The sequence below is a fragment of the Hemicordylus capensis genome, chromosome 6, assembly GCF_027244095.1.
Source record: "Hemicordylus capensis ecotype Gifberg chromosome 6, rHemCap1.1.pri, whole genome shotgun sequence".
Classification (NCBI taxonomy): domain Eukaryota; kingdom Metazoa; phylum Chordata; class Lepidosauria; order Squamata; family Cordylidae; genus Hemicordylus; species Hemicordylus capensis.
In genome coordinates, this window is record NC_069662.1 from 109,701,137 (window position 1) to 109,716,388 (window position 15,252).

Sequence of the window (15,252 nt, forward strand, 5' to 3'; positions counted from 1 at the left end):
CGGTGGTCACTATGCACAACACCCAGGCGTCTGATGTCACTTGATGCCAAGAAGGGAGCAAGGTGAACAGAAAATCTGGGCACAGGAAAATATACTTCCGGGTCACAACCCTTAAAAGGATTACTCAGACTGGTCCTGAGGCTTCACTTCTTGGTTGCTTTTTGGGCACTGATGGAAATGGCGGCTAGAATACTGGTGGGTGCCACAACGGAACCCATCCCTATTTTGGAGTCTAGGTTGAAATTTCTGCCTATACCTTTATAGGCTATAAGGCAACTGGGACTGTGTAAAGATCTTCGCAGTGTAGCGTGACTTTTTCATGCACTCCATCATGTCATCCGTTTCTTTGGCGAAAAGACCCGTGCCATCAAAGGGCAGGTTTTCTATTTTATCTTTCATGCCTGGTTCCAATGGTGCAAAATGAAGCTAGTCATGTCGGCGAAGGACAATAGAGCCTGCAAATATCTTAGACTCATTCTCAGTCAGATGTTTAGTTGTAACTCCTCTGGAATTTCTTTTGACAGACCATTGGGATGTAGTATCTTATAACGTGGCAAGTAACGTAGTATGGATGTAGTATCTTATAACGTAGGATGTAGTATCTTATAACGTAGCCAGTATTGTTTTCTGGCTAATAAGACTAGGATAAGAAATGTTGAGAAGCGAGATATGGGGTTGGATTGAATTAAATTTTAGATTATTATAATGCATGGAGCCCTCTGTTTTATGTAATGGATGGATTTGGGTGTTATGGTTCTGTTTTAACAGTTTATTACTTTATTTGACCAAGTTCGCTTTTATGTAAAGCTTTTGTACTTTGTGTTTTGCTGGTCGAATGACTATAACAAAGATTTGATTTTGAGTTGTAACTCAACTGGTGCCTAGTCAGATCAGCAAATTTTGAGAGCGTGGTCAAGAACTTGTTTTTGAAGGGTTCCAGCAAGTTGCCCACATTGTCCTTTAAACCATCCCAAAGAGATTGTTGGTACTTAGTCATGCAGGTCAGATAATTGGCAACCTTAAGAGAGAGATAAGCCATAGAATACAACTGTCTTGCCATAGAATCTAGGTTGCACCCCTCTTTGTCCACTGGATCTGAATGTTTTTTGACAGATGTGGTCTGGAGGGCACAGTCCACCACCAGCATAACTGGAGCTGAATCTTTAAATATAAAGGGGCAGGAGGCCTCCTGCACTCTGTATAGATTCTCCACCTTCTTACAAGGGAGAGTCAAGGTCACGGGGGCTCTCCAAACCGCTTTCAAGCTGACAACTTATGATGGAAGCACTGGTAGAGCTGTTGGGTGTGCCACAGACAAGGAGGCCATATAGCCATACACTGGGTCAGTGACGTTATCCTCTGGTGGAGGCACCTCTAGACCCAGTGCTACCACCATCTCCTGAATTTGCACCCTGTAAGACTTGCTTTTCTCATTGGTGAGTTGGACAGTTTGTTCCCCACATTATTGTCAGGTGAGGTGCCCAGAGGAATTTCAGACTCATCAGATTCCCCATTTGAATCAGGGTCTGTGACTGGAGGAGCCTTGGGAGGAGGTTGTACTGGGGACGAGGTACAAATGGGGCCACAAGATCGGTGACCACCAGGCAGGAGCAGTAGGGGTGTCAGGCAGGACAGGAGCTGGGGGGTGCGGCACAATTGGTGTAGGAGGAGGTGCTCTAGAAATCAGAATGGCAGGGCCCGACAGGGCAACAGGAGTTGCAGGGCATTTAAACGGGTCCCCAGTATCTGTCAGAGGTACTTGTAGAGATTCCCTCAAGCGCCTAGACTTCCATAGACTATACTTCTCGTAATTGTAGGGCAAAGCCAGAGAGCTGTATAGGGAGCGAAAGCGGAACCTATTCCTGGCCCCTAGTTAAGGCAATGTAAAAGCCCCAGGAGAGCTGTCATAGTCCATGGGTCTCCTCGGGACTTCAGAAGCAGAGAAATGGAAGCACTCCTTGCAAGGAACTGCCAATAGGCACAACAGTGTCGAGGGCAAGCCCCAAGTTTTAGGTAGTTGCATAGGAGAGTCTGGGTCATCTTTGTCCAAGCCTTGGGAAAGGGTGGCACCCTTAAAAGTAGAACCAGACAGAGTGGAATTGGCAGAGCTTAATATGCTCTCCAGCTCCTGATGAAGTAAGGCTTGGAGAGCTGGAGTATCAAATGAGAGCGTTGTAGGGTGAGAAGGAGATCCCTGACGAGGTGAGCAAATTGGCGTCGACGTAGCAGAGATCACTAGAGGAGATGGCGGTGCTGAATGCACAGGGGGAAAAGGAAGTAAAGCATGCAGTGGAAAGGTTGGTGCTGAAGAAGCCTGAGGAGCCAGGGTTGTCGACATCAAAGCTCTTGGAGCTGAAGTCAGATGGCCAGTCGAGGATGCAGTAGTCTGCGTCGGAGAGTGTCAAACCAGCGCCATTTACATCAAGCCCCTCAGCACTGATGCTGACAAGGACGGCACCGAAGAAGTCATGGCCATAGCTCCCGAAGCTGATGATGGGATTGAAGGCGTGTCTTTGACGCTGATGGAGTCAATTTCATCAGAAGATGAGGAGAGTAGGAGACCAATGGCTGAGCTGTTGTAGGAGATGATATCGACACCGACATATTAGGCTTCAGATGGGGGGTGAATCTCAATGCCAATGCGGACTCTGAACATAGCTTTGAGCCTGAGACGCCCGAAGGCGTCAAAGAGAAAGACTTGTCTTCCTTGCGTGGTTTGTCCAAGGAGGAGATATGTTCATGTTTGTGTTTATGGGAGCGCTCCTGGCATGGTCCATAGGCTTTTTGAACATAGCAGAGGCTGAGGCATGTGACGTTGATGGAGTGGGCATTGAGTGTGCCATGGACATCGGTAGACTCGACATCTAGGTTATCAGAGGTGATGGAGGACTGGGATGCAGCATCTTTGGGTGCAGTATATTCCTGTAACGTGAAGCTTTAAGTCAAAGTTCTCAACTAAGTGGACTCTTCTTTTTAAAAGACAAGCAAACTTTACAGGTGCTTGTATTGTGCCCATCTCCGAAACAGATGAGGCAATCCGAAGGCCCATCAGAGGAGGCCATTGTGCCCTTACAGGTTGCACAGCATTTAAAGCTTTTAGGGGTAGACATATACACATCCGTTAAACTTTCTGAACTCAGCCAAGTTTCTCTCAGGTCAAAGTCCAAAGGAATATCCGAGGTACACATTAAAAAAAAAAAAAATCCACAAAGAAAAAACAATAGACAAAGGGAATCCAAAGACAGTCAAAGTCAAAAACCAGAATAAACAGGGTAATAGAAGAGTTTCTCACAGGAACAAGAGAATCAAATTGGAGCAGATCCTTCCCAAGGCAGCAAGAGCAGTGGTCAAGAAGAAACTGAAGAGGGAGGCACTCTGCACGCAGCCCTATAGGCTCTGATATCACTATACCTTAAAGGGTTAGTAGTTGCCTAAATGGAGCTAGAAATTCTTCCGAGGGGCTTCCTGTGCAAGCATAGAAGACCCAGTTGTGAGTGACCATGGATCCCTACAGAGATCGCCTCTTCCCAGTGACCTTGAGGAACTGCTTAACTTTTGCAGACCTGAGCATGGGGGAATATGATCCCTAAAGAATGACAAAAGTAGGTCTTGACAAGATGAACAAAGCATGGAGCATTTGTTCAGCATCACCAGCTGCTGCTGGAAGTTTTACATGCAGGACTTTTAAAGCCCTTTTAACTTCTCCTCCAGATTGGAAGGAAGGCATTCACATATTGGCCAGATTTACCCCCAAGTCCCTGCGAGTTATCAGGGAGCAGTTCACACACAATTTGTGTTTTTCACTGTGCTAGTGAAAATCGAGTGTAGCCCGATTTAGATCCAGGGTAAAAAAAATCCTCTATTTGTGTCAGTTTTTTGGGACAACTTCAAATTCACAGTAAAGCCTCCCAGGAAATTTGCGGTAAAGCCTGTTGTGTGTAAAAGTCCCTGGAGGCTGGAGAGTCCCTGCTCTGTGTAGGTAGAATGACAGGGAGAAGGGAAGGGCAAAAGCCAAGCTTAAACAAGCTGAATATAACCTGGCTGGTTAGAACAGCCAGTGGGAATGTTAATTCTTGGCAACGGGAGTTGTTTAACTCCTCGCTATGTGAGGGTTTCATGCCAGCAGCCCTTAAAGAGGTGATAGTTCACCCTCACTTGAAGAAACCCTCCTTGGACCCTGAGGTCCTTGACAACTATAGACCGATCTCCAACCCCCCCCTTTTAGTGAAGGTGTTAGAGAGGGTTGTATGTGCCCAGCTTGAGAGGGTCTTGGAAGAAACTAGTTATCTTAATTCTTATCAGTCGGGTTTCACGCCTCGGCATAGCACAGAGACAGCACTGGTCGCTCTGGTAGATGACCTTCCTCGGGACCTTGACGAGGGTAGTGTCCCTCTCTTGGTCCTTTTAGATCTCTCAGTGGCTTTTGACACTATCGATCATGCTATCCTTCTCTACCACCTGCGTGGGTTGGGTATCGTGGGTACTGTCTTACAGTGGTTCCATTCTTACCTTAGTGGGCATGTCGAGGCGGTATGCATTGAGGACAGGTGCTCTGACCCATGGCCACTCCTTTATGGAGTTTCCCAGAGTTCAGTTCTTGCCCCTGTCCTCTTTAACATCTATATGAAGCCGCTGGGTCAGGTCATTTCCCAGTTTGGGGTGAGATTTCATCAATATGCTGATGATACTCAGCTGTATATTGCCATCCCAGAGCATTCTGGGGATGCTGTTTCTGTGCTTACTCGATGCCTGGAAGCTGTTAAGGTCTGGATGAATCAAAATAAGCTCAGACTGAATCCCACCAAGACTGAATTACTTTTACTCAGCCCTCGTACCGGCCAACAGCTGGATGTGAACCTTGTTTTAGATGGGTTGGTGCTGCCCCCAAAGGAGCTTGTTCGTGATTTGGGGGTCCTTTTGGACTTGTGCCTCCTGCTTGAACAGCAGGTGGAGGCTGTGGCCAGAAGTGCTTTTGCCCAGCTTCATCTGATTCGCCAGTTACTCCCTTACCTTGATCGGCCAGCATTAATGACAGTGACCTATGCCCTCGTTATCTCCCACTTAGATTATTATAACGCTCTCTATCTAGGGTTACCTTTGAGGACGATCAGGAAGCTACAACGGGTCCAGAATGCAGCGACTCGCCTACTCATGGGTGCCAGAAAATATGACAGGGTAACATCTCTTCTGCAGTCATTGCACTGGTTGCCTATTCGCTTCCGAGTTCAACTTAAGGTCCTGGTTCTGACCTTCAAAGCCTTGCGGGGTTTGGCGTCAGGCTACCTACAGACCCGCCTCTCCCATCCAGTTACATCCCGTCCAGTCAGATCATCTCAGATGGCCCTTTTGTCAGTCCCTGATTTCCAAGAGGTTCAAGGCGCTAGGACCCGTGAAAGGGCCTTTTCAGTTGCTGCCCCACTTCTCTGGAACTATCCTTCCCCTTCAGATTCGTTTAGCCCCTTCCTTACTGATTTTTAAATCTCTATTGAAGACTTTTCTTTTTCACCAGGCTTTTGCCCTGTAGTTTACCTATTTGGTTTTTTCTTTTTTGTTAGTTACTTTAGTTTTTAAGTCAGAATGTAATTTTAATGCTGCATTGCTTTGCATGTTTTTGTACACCGCCCAGAGTCTTCAGAGTGGGCGTATATCAAATGTTTCAAACAAACAAACAAACAAACAAACAAGGAAGAGGAGAGGTGATTGATCTAAACTGTTCTTTTTTTACATCAGTCGGATGGGAGTAAATCTGCATCTCTGGTATTACAGCCTAGTGTGCCTAAGTTTCTCCCCTGTGATGGGGGTGAGTTGGGTGGAGAATCTGTAATAATAGAGCCTGACATGTGCTTCAGAGCACAGGAGTGAATCCTGTCATACTAGGAAGGACAGTATGATTGTGTGCATACAATGTGGCAGCTTTTGGTAGCTTCTTTCCAACAGAAAGCATGTAACCCACATAGCTCAAGGAACCATCCGACCAGTAAAAAGAAATTTCTGGCTGGTCAGTTGAGCCAACATCTTTTGACCCCTGGAGATAAGTGACAAAGTCACCCAGTGAGTTTTATGGCTGAACAGGGATTTGAAATCAGGTTTCCTGGTCCTACTCTCCAAATACTACATGACATGCATATTTAGCATACAGAAACCTGACAACTATTATCATATGAAATAGCACCTGCCACTTTTTAGATCTTTAAGATGAATCAGCTAAAGAACTGCACTGTATTTCTAAGTCAAGGCTGGTCTGAGCCTTTGAGGATATAAATTATGGAAAACAGTCATGTTGAAGTTCAAAGTGATATGGAGTCAGAGACCAGAGAGGAATTTGCTTCTGGAGGCACCATATGTAGATGTAATATAGTAACAATATTCACATGTTTATGTTTAGCCATCTGTATATCTTGTCATTTGAAGGATTCTAATTTCTTACTTGATATTTTAGGTTGGAGAAATGAAACCACTAATGGCACGTTCATCAGCATGTTCCTGAACATGGTCAGGAACACAGCTTATAACGTGAAGAGGCAGGCAATTTTTTCCCCTTGCAAATCCTTCTCAAGATTTTTAAAAACTATTATTATACTATTTGATATTGTTTAGCAGGGAATTAGCAGGGAGGAAAGGCATTTTATCTTGGAATTATTTTCCTGGAGAAGTCACGAAAAGTCTTCAACTTTGCCAGAGAAACCTTAAAATAAATGAAATTAAAATGGAAGGATTTTGAAACAAGCCAATACTTCACCTATCACTACATATTACAGCACATATTTCCCTAATTATTACTGAGTCAAATCTGCACCCCAAGTGTGCTTCTTTTCACATGAAATATTTTTCTGTGCCATATGCTGTAAGTTTAATATAAGGTAATTTTATATCTATCCTGTAACTCTTTCGATTACCTACAACTCAGTCCATCTACGTGCTCTGTATCAAAGACAGACTTCAGATACAACACGCTTATAATGGAAACTTAATAAATTTACTGACAGTATTCTTTGAATCTTTAAAGAATATTAAAGTTAGCTTTATTTTCAATTTAAAAATTTAACTAGAGGTCATGATAACCTGAAACTTTCCCACAGGCAATGGAAAACGTTAATCTGTTATTAAAAGAGAAGCCTCTTACTTGCAGATTTTTAAATTCAAAACTGCAAGACATATCTCTATTTTGGGAAAACATACCTAGTTGAAAGCATCAGAGCTCCCTAGTGGGAACATGAATTCACATCAGTGAAGCAAGTTCTTTTGAATAGTATTATTTAATTTACTAGGGGCCATCTATACGAGGTAATTGCCACCTAGTTTCAAAATGTAGGCTTTGAAGCAATTCACCCTTTTCTTTGAAATGGTACAAATCATGCATCTCAGCATGGTGTGAAGGGACATGGGTTTCTGGTTGAAACAGCACATCTAGCACCGGAGGTTAAGGAACATGTGACACTTCTAGCATCATTCCCATATTCTCCTATCTCCAATGATTTTTAACATCTACATGAAACCGCCTGGTGAGGTCTTCAGGAGATTTGGAGCAGGGTGTTATCAATAGGCTGACGACACCCAAATCTATGTCACCATGACATCATCATCAGGAAATAACCTACAGGCAGTAATGGACTGGATGAGGGATAATAAATTGAAGCTGAATCCAAGCAAGACGGAGGTACTCATGGTAAGGGGTCATACTTGAAGGGATGTAATAGATCTTCCTGTTCTAGATGGGGTTTCCCCCAAAAGGAACAGGTACGTGGTTTGGGAGTGCTTATGGACTTAGGCCTCACTCTAGTTTCTCAGTTTGAGGCTATGGATAGAAGCACTTTCTATCAACTTCAGTTTATATGACAGCTGCGTCAGCTCCTTGAAGATGATCCCAGAACTGTGGTGCACTCTCTGGTAACCTCTAGGCTTGACTACTGCAATGCACTCTATGTGCGGCTGCCTATGTATGTAGTTCGGAAACTTCATTTGGTTAAAAATGCAGCAGCTAGATTGGTCTCTGGGGTGTCTCAGAGAGACCATATTATGCCTGATATAAAGCAACTGCATTGGCTGTCAATAGGTATCCAGACAAAATACAAAATGCTGGTAATCTATATCAGGGATTCTCAATGTTGGGTCCTCAGATGTTATCGGACTTAAACTCCCATAATCTCCAGGCCCAGTGGCCTTTGTCTGGGGATTATGGGAGTTGAAGTCCAATAACATCTGGGGGCCCAAAGTTGAGAATCCCTGATCTATATAATTAATTCCTATAGAGGGGATGTATGGGGATGTGACAAGCTCTGCCGCCGCTGCAGCCGCAACCACTGGCAGGCCCAGAGGGGGTGACATATGCAAGGGCGGGAGGGAGGAGTGTGCACCAGGAGTCAGTTGGGGCAGCGGGTGAAGCCCCACTGCCCTGAGGAGGAGAGTGAGAGGACGATGGGCAGCAGGAGGAGGATGGGTGGCGGCTGAAGCCACGCTGCCCCGAGAAGGACGGCGAGGTGGAGGGAGGCGGCGGTGCTGCCCTTAAGAAGAGGGCGGGTGGAGGATGGGTGGCATGCAAAGCCCCACTGCTCTGAAGACGGTGAGGCAGAGGGAGGTGGTGGCAGCACCCTGAGGAGCAGGGCGAGAGGATGATGGGTGGTGGGAGGAGGACAGGCAGCGGGCAAAGCCCTGCCACCCCTGAGGAGGACAGTGAGGAGGAGGGAGGCGGCAGTGGGACAGCCTGGCCCTGGGCCCCCGGGAAGAGACAATGGCAGCGGCATGGGAGGGGATGTCTGGGCCCAAATAGAGGTGCAGATGCTCTGCGCCCGGGTCCACTAGTTACCTTTAAAACCCTGAACAGCTTAGGACCAGGTTACCTGGGAGAGCGCCTCCTTCTGCATGATCCCCACCACACATTAAGGTAATCAAGAGAGGTCTGTCTCCATATACGAAAAAAGCCCACACCCAAGCCACCGCCAGATGAGCTGGTGGTTTATGTTCCTAGGCTATAGAATGAGCTCCCTATACCAGCCTCCAAAAGACCTCTTAAGACACATTTTTTAAGCCAGGCTTTTAGTAATCTTTGAATGTTTTAAATTTTTAATTGCTGTTTAAATTTAATTGCTATAATTTCTGAAAGTTTTTAAAAAAATAATTCCTGTTTTAATAGCTGGGGTTTTTTTTGTGGGGTTTTTTGGTGAACCTCCTGGAGCCTTTGGAGTCAGGCAGTATATAAATTAAATAAATACATAAATAAATATTCAAGCCAGGTGCCTAGTGTCTTTCATGCCAGACCAAAGACCAACTTAATTTCTCAAAGATATTGTGCAATGTGATGCCTTTTCTGTATGCATGTTTAAACTGTTCATTTCACAAATCCCTGATTTTCTGTGTCTGAATGCAGTATACCTATGGCATGAGTAGTGCATGGGTTTATAAAACTGTTGTTAATGTCAGCAATGTTTCAGCCAATATGGGAGTCAATATATGCATATATTGCTTAGAAATCCTTCTGAAAATGAAACTTTAGACAAACTGTTCTGTAAGAAAAGTTTATGAAGTAGGCCAAAACCAAATTCATTATACTACATTAAAAATAACCATCACACAGTTATTTCAGATATAACTGAATGTATAAAAATGTTAATGAGCAACATGTTGAAACCTTAGGTTGTCATTAGTTTGGTCTTTACTGCTTGGAATAGTTGGTATTATATATGGTGTACTATGTAAAATTATCTCCGTTAGAGCTAAATTCTGTTGTATGGAAGCATGTGTGTTCAAAGATGTAATGAGGGAGATGAACAATTGCAAAGTAAAAGAATTTTTTTGCCAGGGATGGGTCTGCTAATTTTGTGTAGAATAGCAAGGGCATATTGGGGTGGGCTGGGTGGGGACAGCGGAAGGGCTGTGTACACAAGCATCCACACCTGCTCAAAATAAATGAACAGGGCAAAACTGTAGTTAGGCGATGAGTACTAGTGATGGAGCAGCAGTGATTTGTTGATTTCCATTGATTATAAAAATATTTAGTTTTTGTTTAATATGAAGGGGGCTCAGACAGGGGAGGTAGGCTTACCTTTAGAAAAACAGGTTACACCAATAACCTTCCTGTGACCACCATGCTGTTTCCACTACTACCACTGGGTTTCTCAACTGCACCTCTGTAGATATGGATGTTCTGCAGTGGTAGCTATCCAAGAAACTTGAGAAGGAACTGGCACAACAGGCTTGCAGCAGAAAGCTTGCAGCAGAAAGCTACTCTCCCATTTTAGTAGGAATCGAGAGGAGAAGGAGTGGTGACATAGAAACAACTTTCCTTGTCTCCTTTTAAAAGAATATGCATGTTGCTCATTCTCTCATTGCAGTACGTAGCAGTGGAATTGCCAGTTCACACATTCAGCGTAGTCTGCACAGATATCGTGTGGCAGAGCAGCAACACAAGCTGCTCTTCTCCACCACTCAAGTCCTTCACATGAGTCTCCATTGCATAATTTCTCCCAGGGAATCAAACCAAACCTCAACCAAAAACCAGAACGAACCGTTATTTTTTTCCTGAACCTTAACAAAAACTGAACCATTATCTGAAAGTCTCTAAATTTGAACAGAATCTTAAAAAAGAAAAAAGAAAAAAAGGAAAAAAATACAGTTTACCAGTTCAGAATAAGAGTTCCACCATACAAAACACAGTGTAGTACATTAACTTGCTTCACCAGAATAATAAATAATCAAGCGAGCACATAAATAAAGCCAACATCTGAGGCAATATATATATATTGAGTTTGTACAGGTTTCTTCTTGGTTGTGGTACTCTACTTTGGAACACCTTCCCAGCAGAGCCCCACCATGTTCTCTTGATCAGGGTTTTTAAGAAACTGTGGATTCTATTATTATCCCCAAATTCAGACGTGCATTGACATTAGCCCGAATGAACACCCTTCCACCTGCCGATCTAGAGGGCAGGTTCAAGGGCATCCCTTTCCCTGCCCACCTCTGCCCTTGAGGTTCTGGCCAAGTGGAGACCTGTACACATTCAATTTTACATTGTGATTTTTTAAAGGAAGCCCGCTTTGAAATTAATTTCTCCCTTATTGTCTAAGTTTTTAGGACACTCTGATGATTTTTATTTGAAGTTTTTATTACTTAACCCAGATGAAAAAGTTAATATAGTGGCCAGGTTTTGTTTTATAATCTGCAAAACTCGATCTGATCTTTAGCAATGCATTTCATAAGTAGTTTATATATTTCTTTCCTCTTTTAAAATTGTATTTACATGATGCATTGTTTGTATTTCTTGTATATTGGTCTATGACCGTAATAAAGTTCTGTTCAAGAAACTGCTGAAGATCCATCTCTTTAGAGAAGCATTTTAATATTTTATTTTGGCTTATATCTGGTGTGTTTTTATTTTTTTTAACTTGCAATTTTAAATTTGGTTTTAACTGAGGATTGTTTTAAGTTGATTTATATTCATTGTATTAACCTATAACACAATATAAAATTATCTGTTTTACAGATTTTGTGAGCTGATCTGAGCAGTAGTGTGCTGAAGAGGCAAGGTATAAACATTTTAAATAAAATAAATACTCTGGTCTCTTCAAGGGCTGGGCCCTGAAGCATTAAGAAAGCATTGGACTGGATGCCTCTTGCTACTTCACCTTTGTGACAAGAGGTATGGTCAACACACAGTAACATGGAAGGGATGAATATAATACAAGTATGAGATGATACAATGCAAGACGACATATTTGGCATCTATCAAACAGATTCCAGAACTGGCGGCACGAAAACAGGAATCAACAAGATTAAAGAAAGTCAAAAGCAGAGCAAAGGATCAAAGTTGGGCCCATTTAAATGAATAGGTATGAACAGAAATCTTGATAACATAGTAGTTCAATAGAAAAACTATTGACATTATTAATAAAATTGTGCCGTTTTGTCGGTGTCAACTCGTGCCGACCACAGAGCCCTGATGTTTTCTTTGGTAGAATACAGGGGGGGATTTACCTTTGCCATCTCCCACGCAGTATGAGATTATGCCTTTCAGCATCTTCCTATATTGTTGTTTCCACATTTTAAAAAAGCAGTCTGAAAGTGTTTCAGCCTGGTTTTTTAAAAAAATGTTTGTATTAGCAGTGTCAGTTTGTGTTGTCTAACACAAATAAAGCAGCTCATGGATTGGAAACTACAGGGGGAAAATATTAGCTGGGCTCCCACTAGCCCTCCACAAAACTTGTCAGTCAACAGTTCTTATATGGTCCAAGAAAAACAGACACACATTTTGCAGTAGGTGCTCTTTGGAGCACAACACAAGTGACCTACACCTTAATCCAAAAAATAAAAAATAAAAAATATGCAGAAGCAAATGAATGCACACATAGTTTTGGTGTGAAAAGCACACTGCCTTCACTCTGGTAATTGTTTCGATCTTCCCTGTTCATTTATGTACAAACAGCTCAAAAGGTTCCCACTGTTTTGCCAAAACACCACTGCATCACATATTTAAGGCAATACACTGCTTAATGCTTCAGAAAGTTACAGCAAATATCTTCATTCCAACTTTGGCCACATTTCTTTTAGATTTACAAAGAGTTAAATTACAGCTTCAACACAGCACACAGGAGTTCTAAGTTAACTCCAACAAATCAATCCACTAAGAGGTATCTTTAAAATCTACCAAACACCTTTGATATACATATGCATACTACAAAGTGCCACAGAACAGAACAGATATAAGGTCTTAATATCACAAAGACTCTCCATCGTAATGCCTGAAATTTTTTGACAATAATTATTCCAAGACTACTTGACAGCCTTGTCCTTCCAGAAATACTTCCAGGCAATTAATATTAATACCACAACATTTTTACATTCTTATTTTTGCCATGTAATCAAAACAGTAAAGCCAACTATATGTTTTCCTTTTATTATATTAAAATCTGATATTCTCAACAAGCTCAGGGATTTATTTATTTTTAATATTAGCTATCAGCACCATATTTCACAAGGATTTTTTAAAGCTATCAAAAATAAGCAGCAACTACACATTTGCATGTATTGTAGCTCTTATTGCTAGAAGCACTGTAAACAGGCACCTATGTAAACACTGAAGTACAACTTGGCAGAGTTCCAAACATGAACTTATGATAAGTTGGCAAATATATAGTCTGATAGACTATCACTGTAGTGCAACAGCATCAGCTAAAATATAGCAGAACAGGTTTTAAGCACTCATGTTATTTATTCACAGGAATAAACATTAGTGGAAATCTCAATCACAAAATTATTACTATCTATCGATATGAATGACAGCAGTCTATTTTTTATATTTCTACAAGAGCATTTTCAAGGAAAAGCAAATCTAAGTTAAGCAGTGTTCTTTTTCTAAAAACACAATTTGCCAATAACGCACATATCAATAACTACTGGCATGAAGTATAAAAATAAAATGCTTTGTGATCTAGGCCTAATTTGATCTTTTCTATCACTGCATCATGATTATAGTTTAAACATAATTATCACCATAATCATCACTTTCCAAGAAAATTCCTTTTAAAAAATGTATCCTAAGAAACTAAGAATGGCAAACAGGAAGCTAACCAGATTGTACAACCATGCAAAACTTACTGCTTATATAATTCTGACAAATATTTATATCCTACCTAATATGTAAATCCCTAGGCAGTGTACATAATTGAAAATACAACAAATGTAAGCAGAATTTTACAGAACAAAATACAGAACAAATAAACGGTTTAAAACTAAATTTTACTAAAAACCTGAGCAAACAGGTGCATCTAGAAAGTCTTTTTAAAACAATCAGAGATGGAGAAGCTCTTATTTATACACATAGCTTGAATAAATGCATTTACACTTACCTACAGTTTGGAGGAGGGTCTAATGTAATTTCTGCAAGTTCTTTCTGAATTCTGAAGAGAAAAGAAACAGATGTTAAAAGAACAGAATTTTCTTTAAATTCCCCACCAATATTATTAATAAGAGTTATTTAGCTAGAAACCTTGTTGGTCTGGATTCAGAAGCAACATGAATGCATGTTCTACCCACAAACTCCAATGATATCTAGTTTCCTTTTCAGAGATCAGACCTAGAGACACTGAAATCCTTTTAAACTTCCCTAGTTCCAAAAGCAGTTGAACAACTGGATAGGGATGTGCACAAAACCAGTTCTCCCGGTTCGATTCGGATCCGAACCGGGTCCAAACCAGGAGGGGGTGGTTCGGTTTTGGTTTTGTTTGAACCACCCCCTGGTTCGGTTCAGATCCGAACCAGTTCGGACCGGTTCAGACACCCGAAAATTGGTAGGATGGTAGCTGGCACCCAGGGGTACCTGTCACCCAAACCCCAAAGCAATCGGACACTCGTACAATTTTTTATGAATTTTTGAAAATTATTTTTATTTTTTCCTCATAGGATATAATGGGAGTAGAACCAGGCCATTATTCTTTATTGTGGAGCACCCATGGGTGCCAACAACCATGCAAACCCTGAAGCAATCAGACACCCCTATGATTTTTTATGAATATTTGAAATATTTTTAATTATTTTTCTCATCGAGTATAATGGGACCCGAACCAGCCCAATCCCCTATTGTGGAGCACCTAGGGGCACAAAAGCAGGGTGGGTGGTAGACAGACAGGGGTGCCTACCACCCAAAAAATCCCAAGGCAATTGGACACTCCTCTGATTATTGGTGAATTGTTAAAGTATTTTTGAATTCCTCATAGAGAATAATTAGGATTGCAGCAAATGTATAGCTTCACGTTGGGGGGAAAGGGGTGTCGTAAAGTGCAGTGTGGTGGCTGGTAGTTCCTAGGGTGGGCAAGGAAGCTACCTGAATTATTTGAAAGGAATTGGGCAAAGGGGTGATTTTTAAGTGATTGAAGTTTACGCGTCTTTAAGGTTTTTCTCCATAAAGAAGCATGGAGGTGTCAGCAAATGTATAGCTTCACGGCAGGGGCAAAGGGGTGGCCTAGAGCAGTGTGGGGTTGGTGATAGTGCCAGGTAGGGGTAAGGAAGCTACCTGAATTTTTTCAAAGGATTTGGGCAGAGGGCTGATTTTTGGTTAATTGTTGAAGTTTACGTGTCTTTAAGGTTTTTCCTCATAATAAGTTATAATGGAGCTTTCAGCAGCCCCATAAGTGCACTTGGGGGGTGCTGGGGTGGCCCAGAGCGAGTGGTGGTGTAGTGCACATAGGGTGCCAACCACCCCCATGGGTTTCTAACCCATGGGGTACAGGGTTCTCTTGTTTCTGAGGTATTGAGTGTGGATTC

General features: G+C 42.2%; 1 protein-coding gene and 1 long non-coding RNA gene across 3 annotated transcripts in view; one reads left to right on the forward strand and one right to left on the reverse strand.

Annotated features, from left to right (window-relative positions):
* LOC128329869 (uncharacterized) overlaps positions 1-11,826 on the forward strand; it is a 49,198-nt gene extending 37,372 nt beyond the window's left edge. Inside the window, exon 4 of the long non-coding RNA XR_008309825.1 lies at positions 11,477-11,826. This is a non-coding gene — a long non-coding RNA (uncharacterized LOC128329869). The remainder of the gene's footprint in view (positions 1-11,476) is intronic.
* Positions 1-15,252, reverse strand: part of UBE2E2 (ubiquitin conjugating enzyme E2 E2) — a 249,877-nt gene that overhangs the window by 195,241 nt on the left and 39,384 nt on the right. The window contains exon 3 of one of the 2 annotated variants that reach the window (XM_053261723.1): positions 13,839-13,889. The exons of the other annotated variant lie outside the window; for it this stretch is intronic. Coding sequence (XP_053117698.1) covers positions 13,839-13,889 — 51 coding nt within the window. The remainder of the gene's footprint in view (positions 1-13,838; positions 13,890-15,252) is intronic. 2 annotated transcript variants of the gene reach the window in all.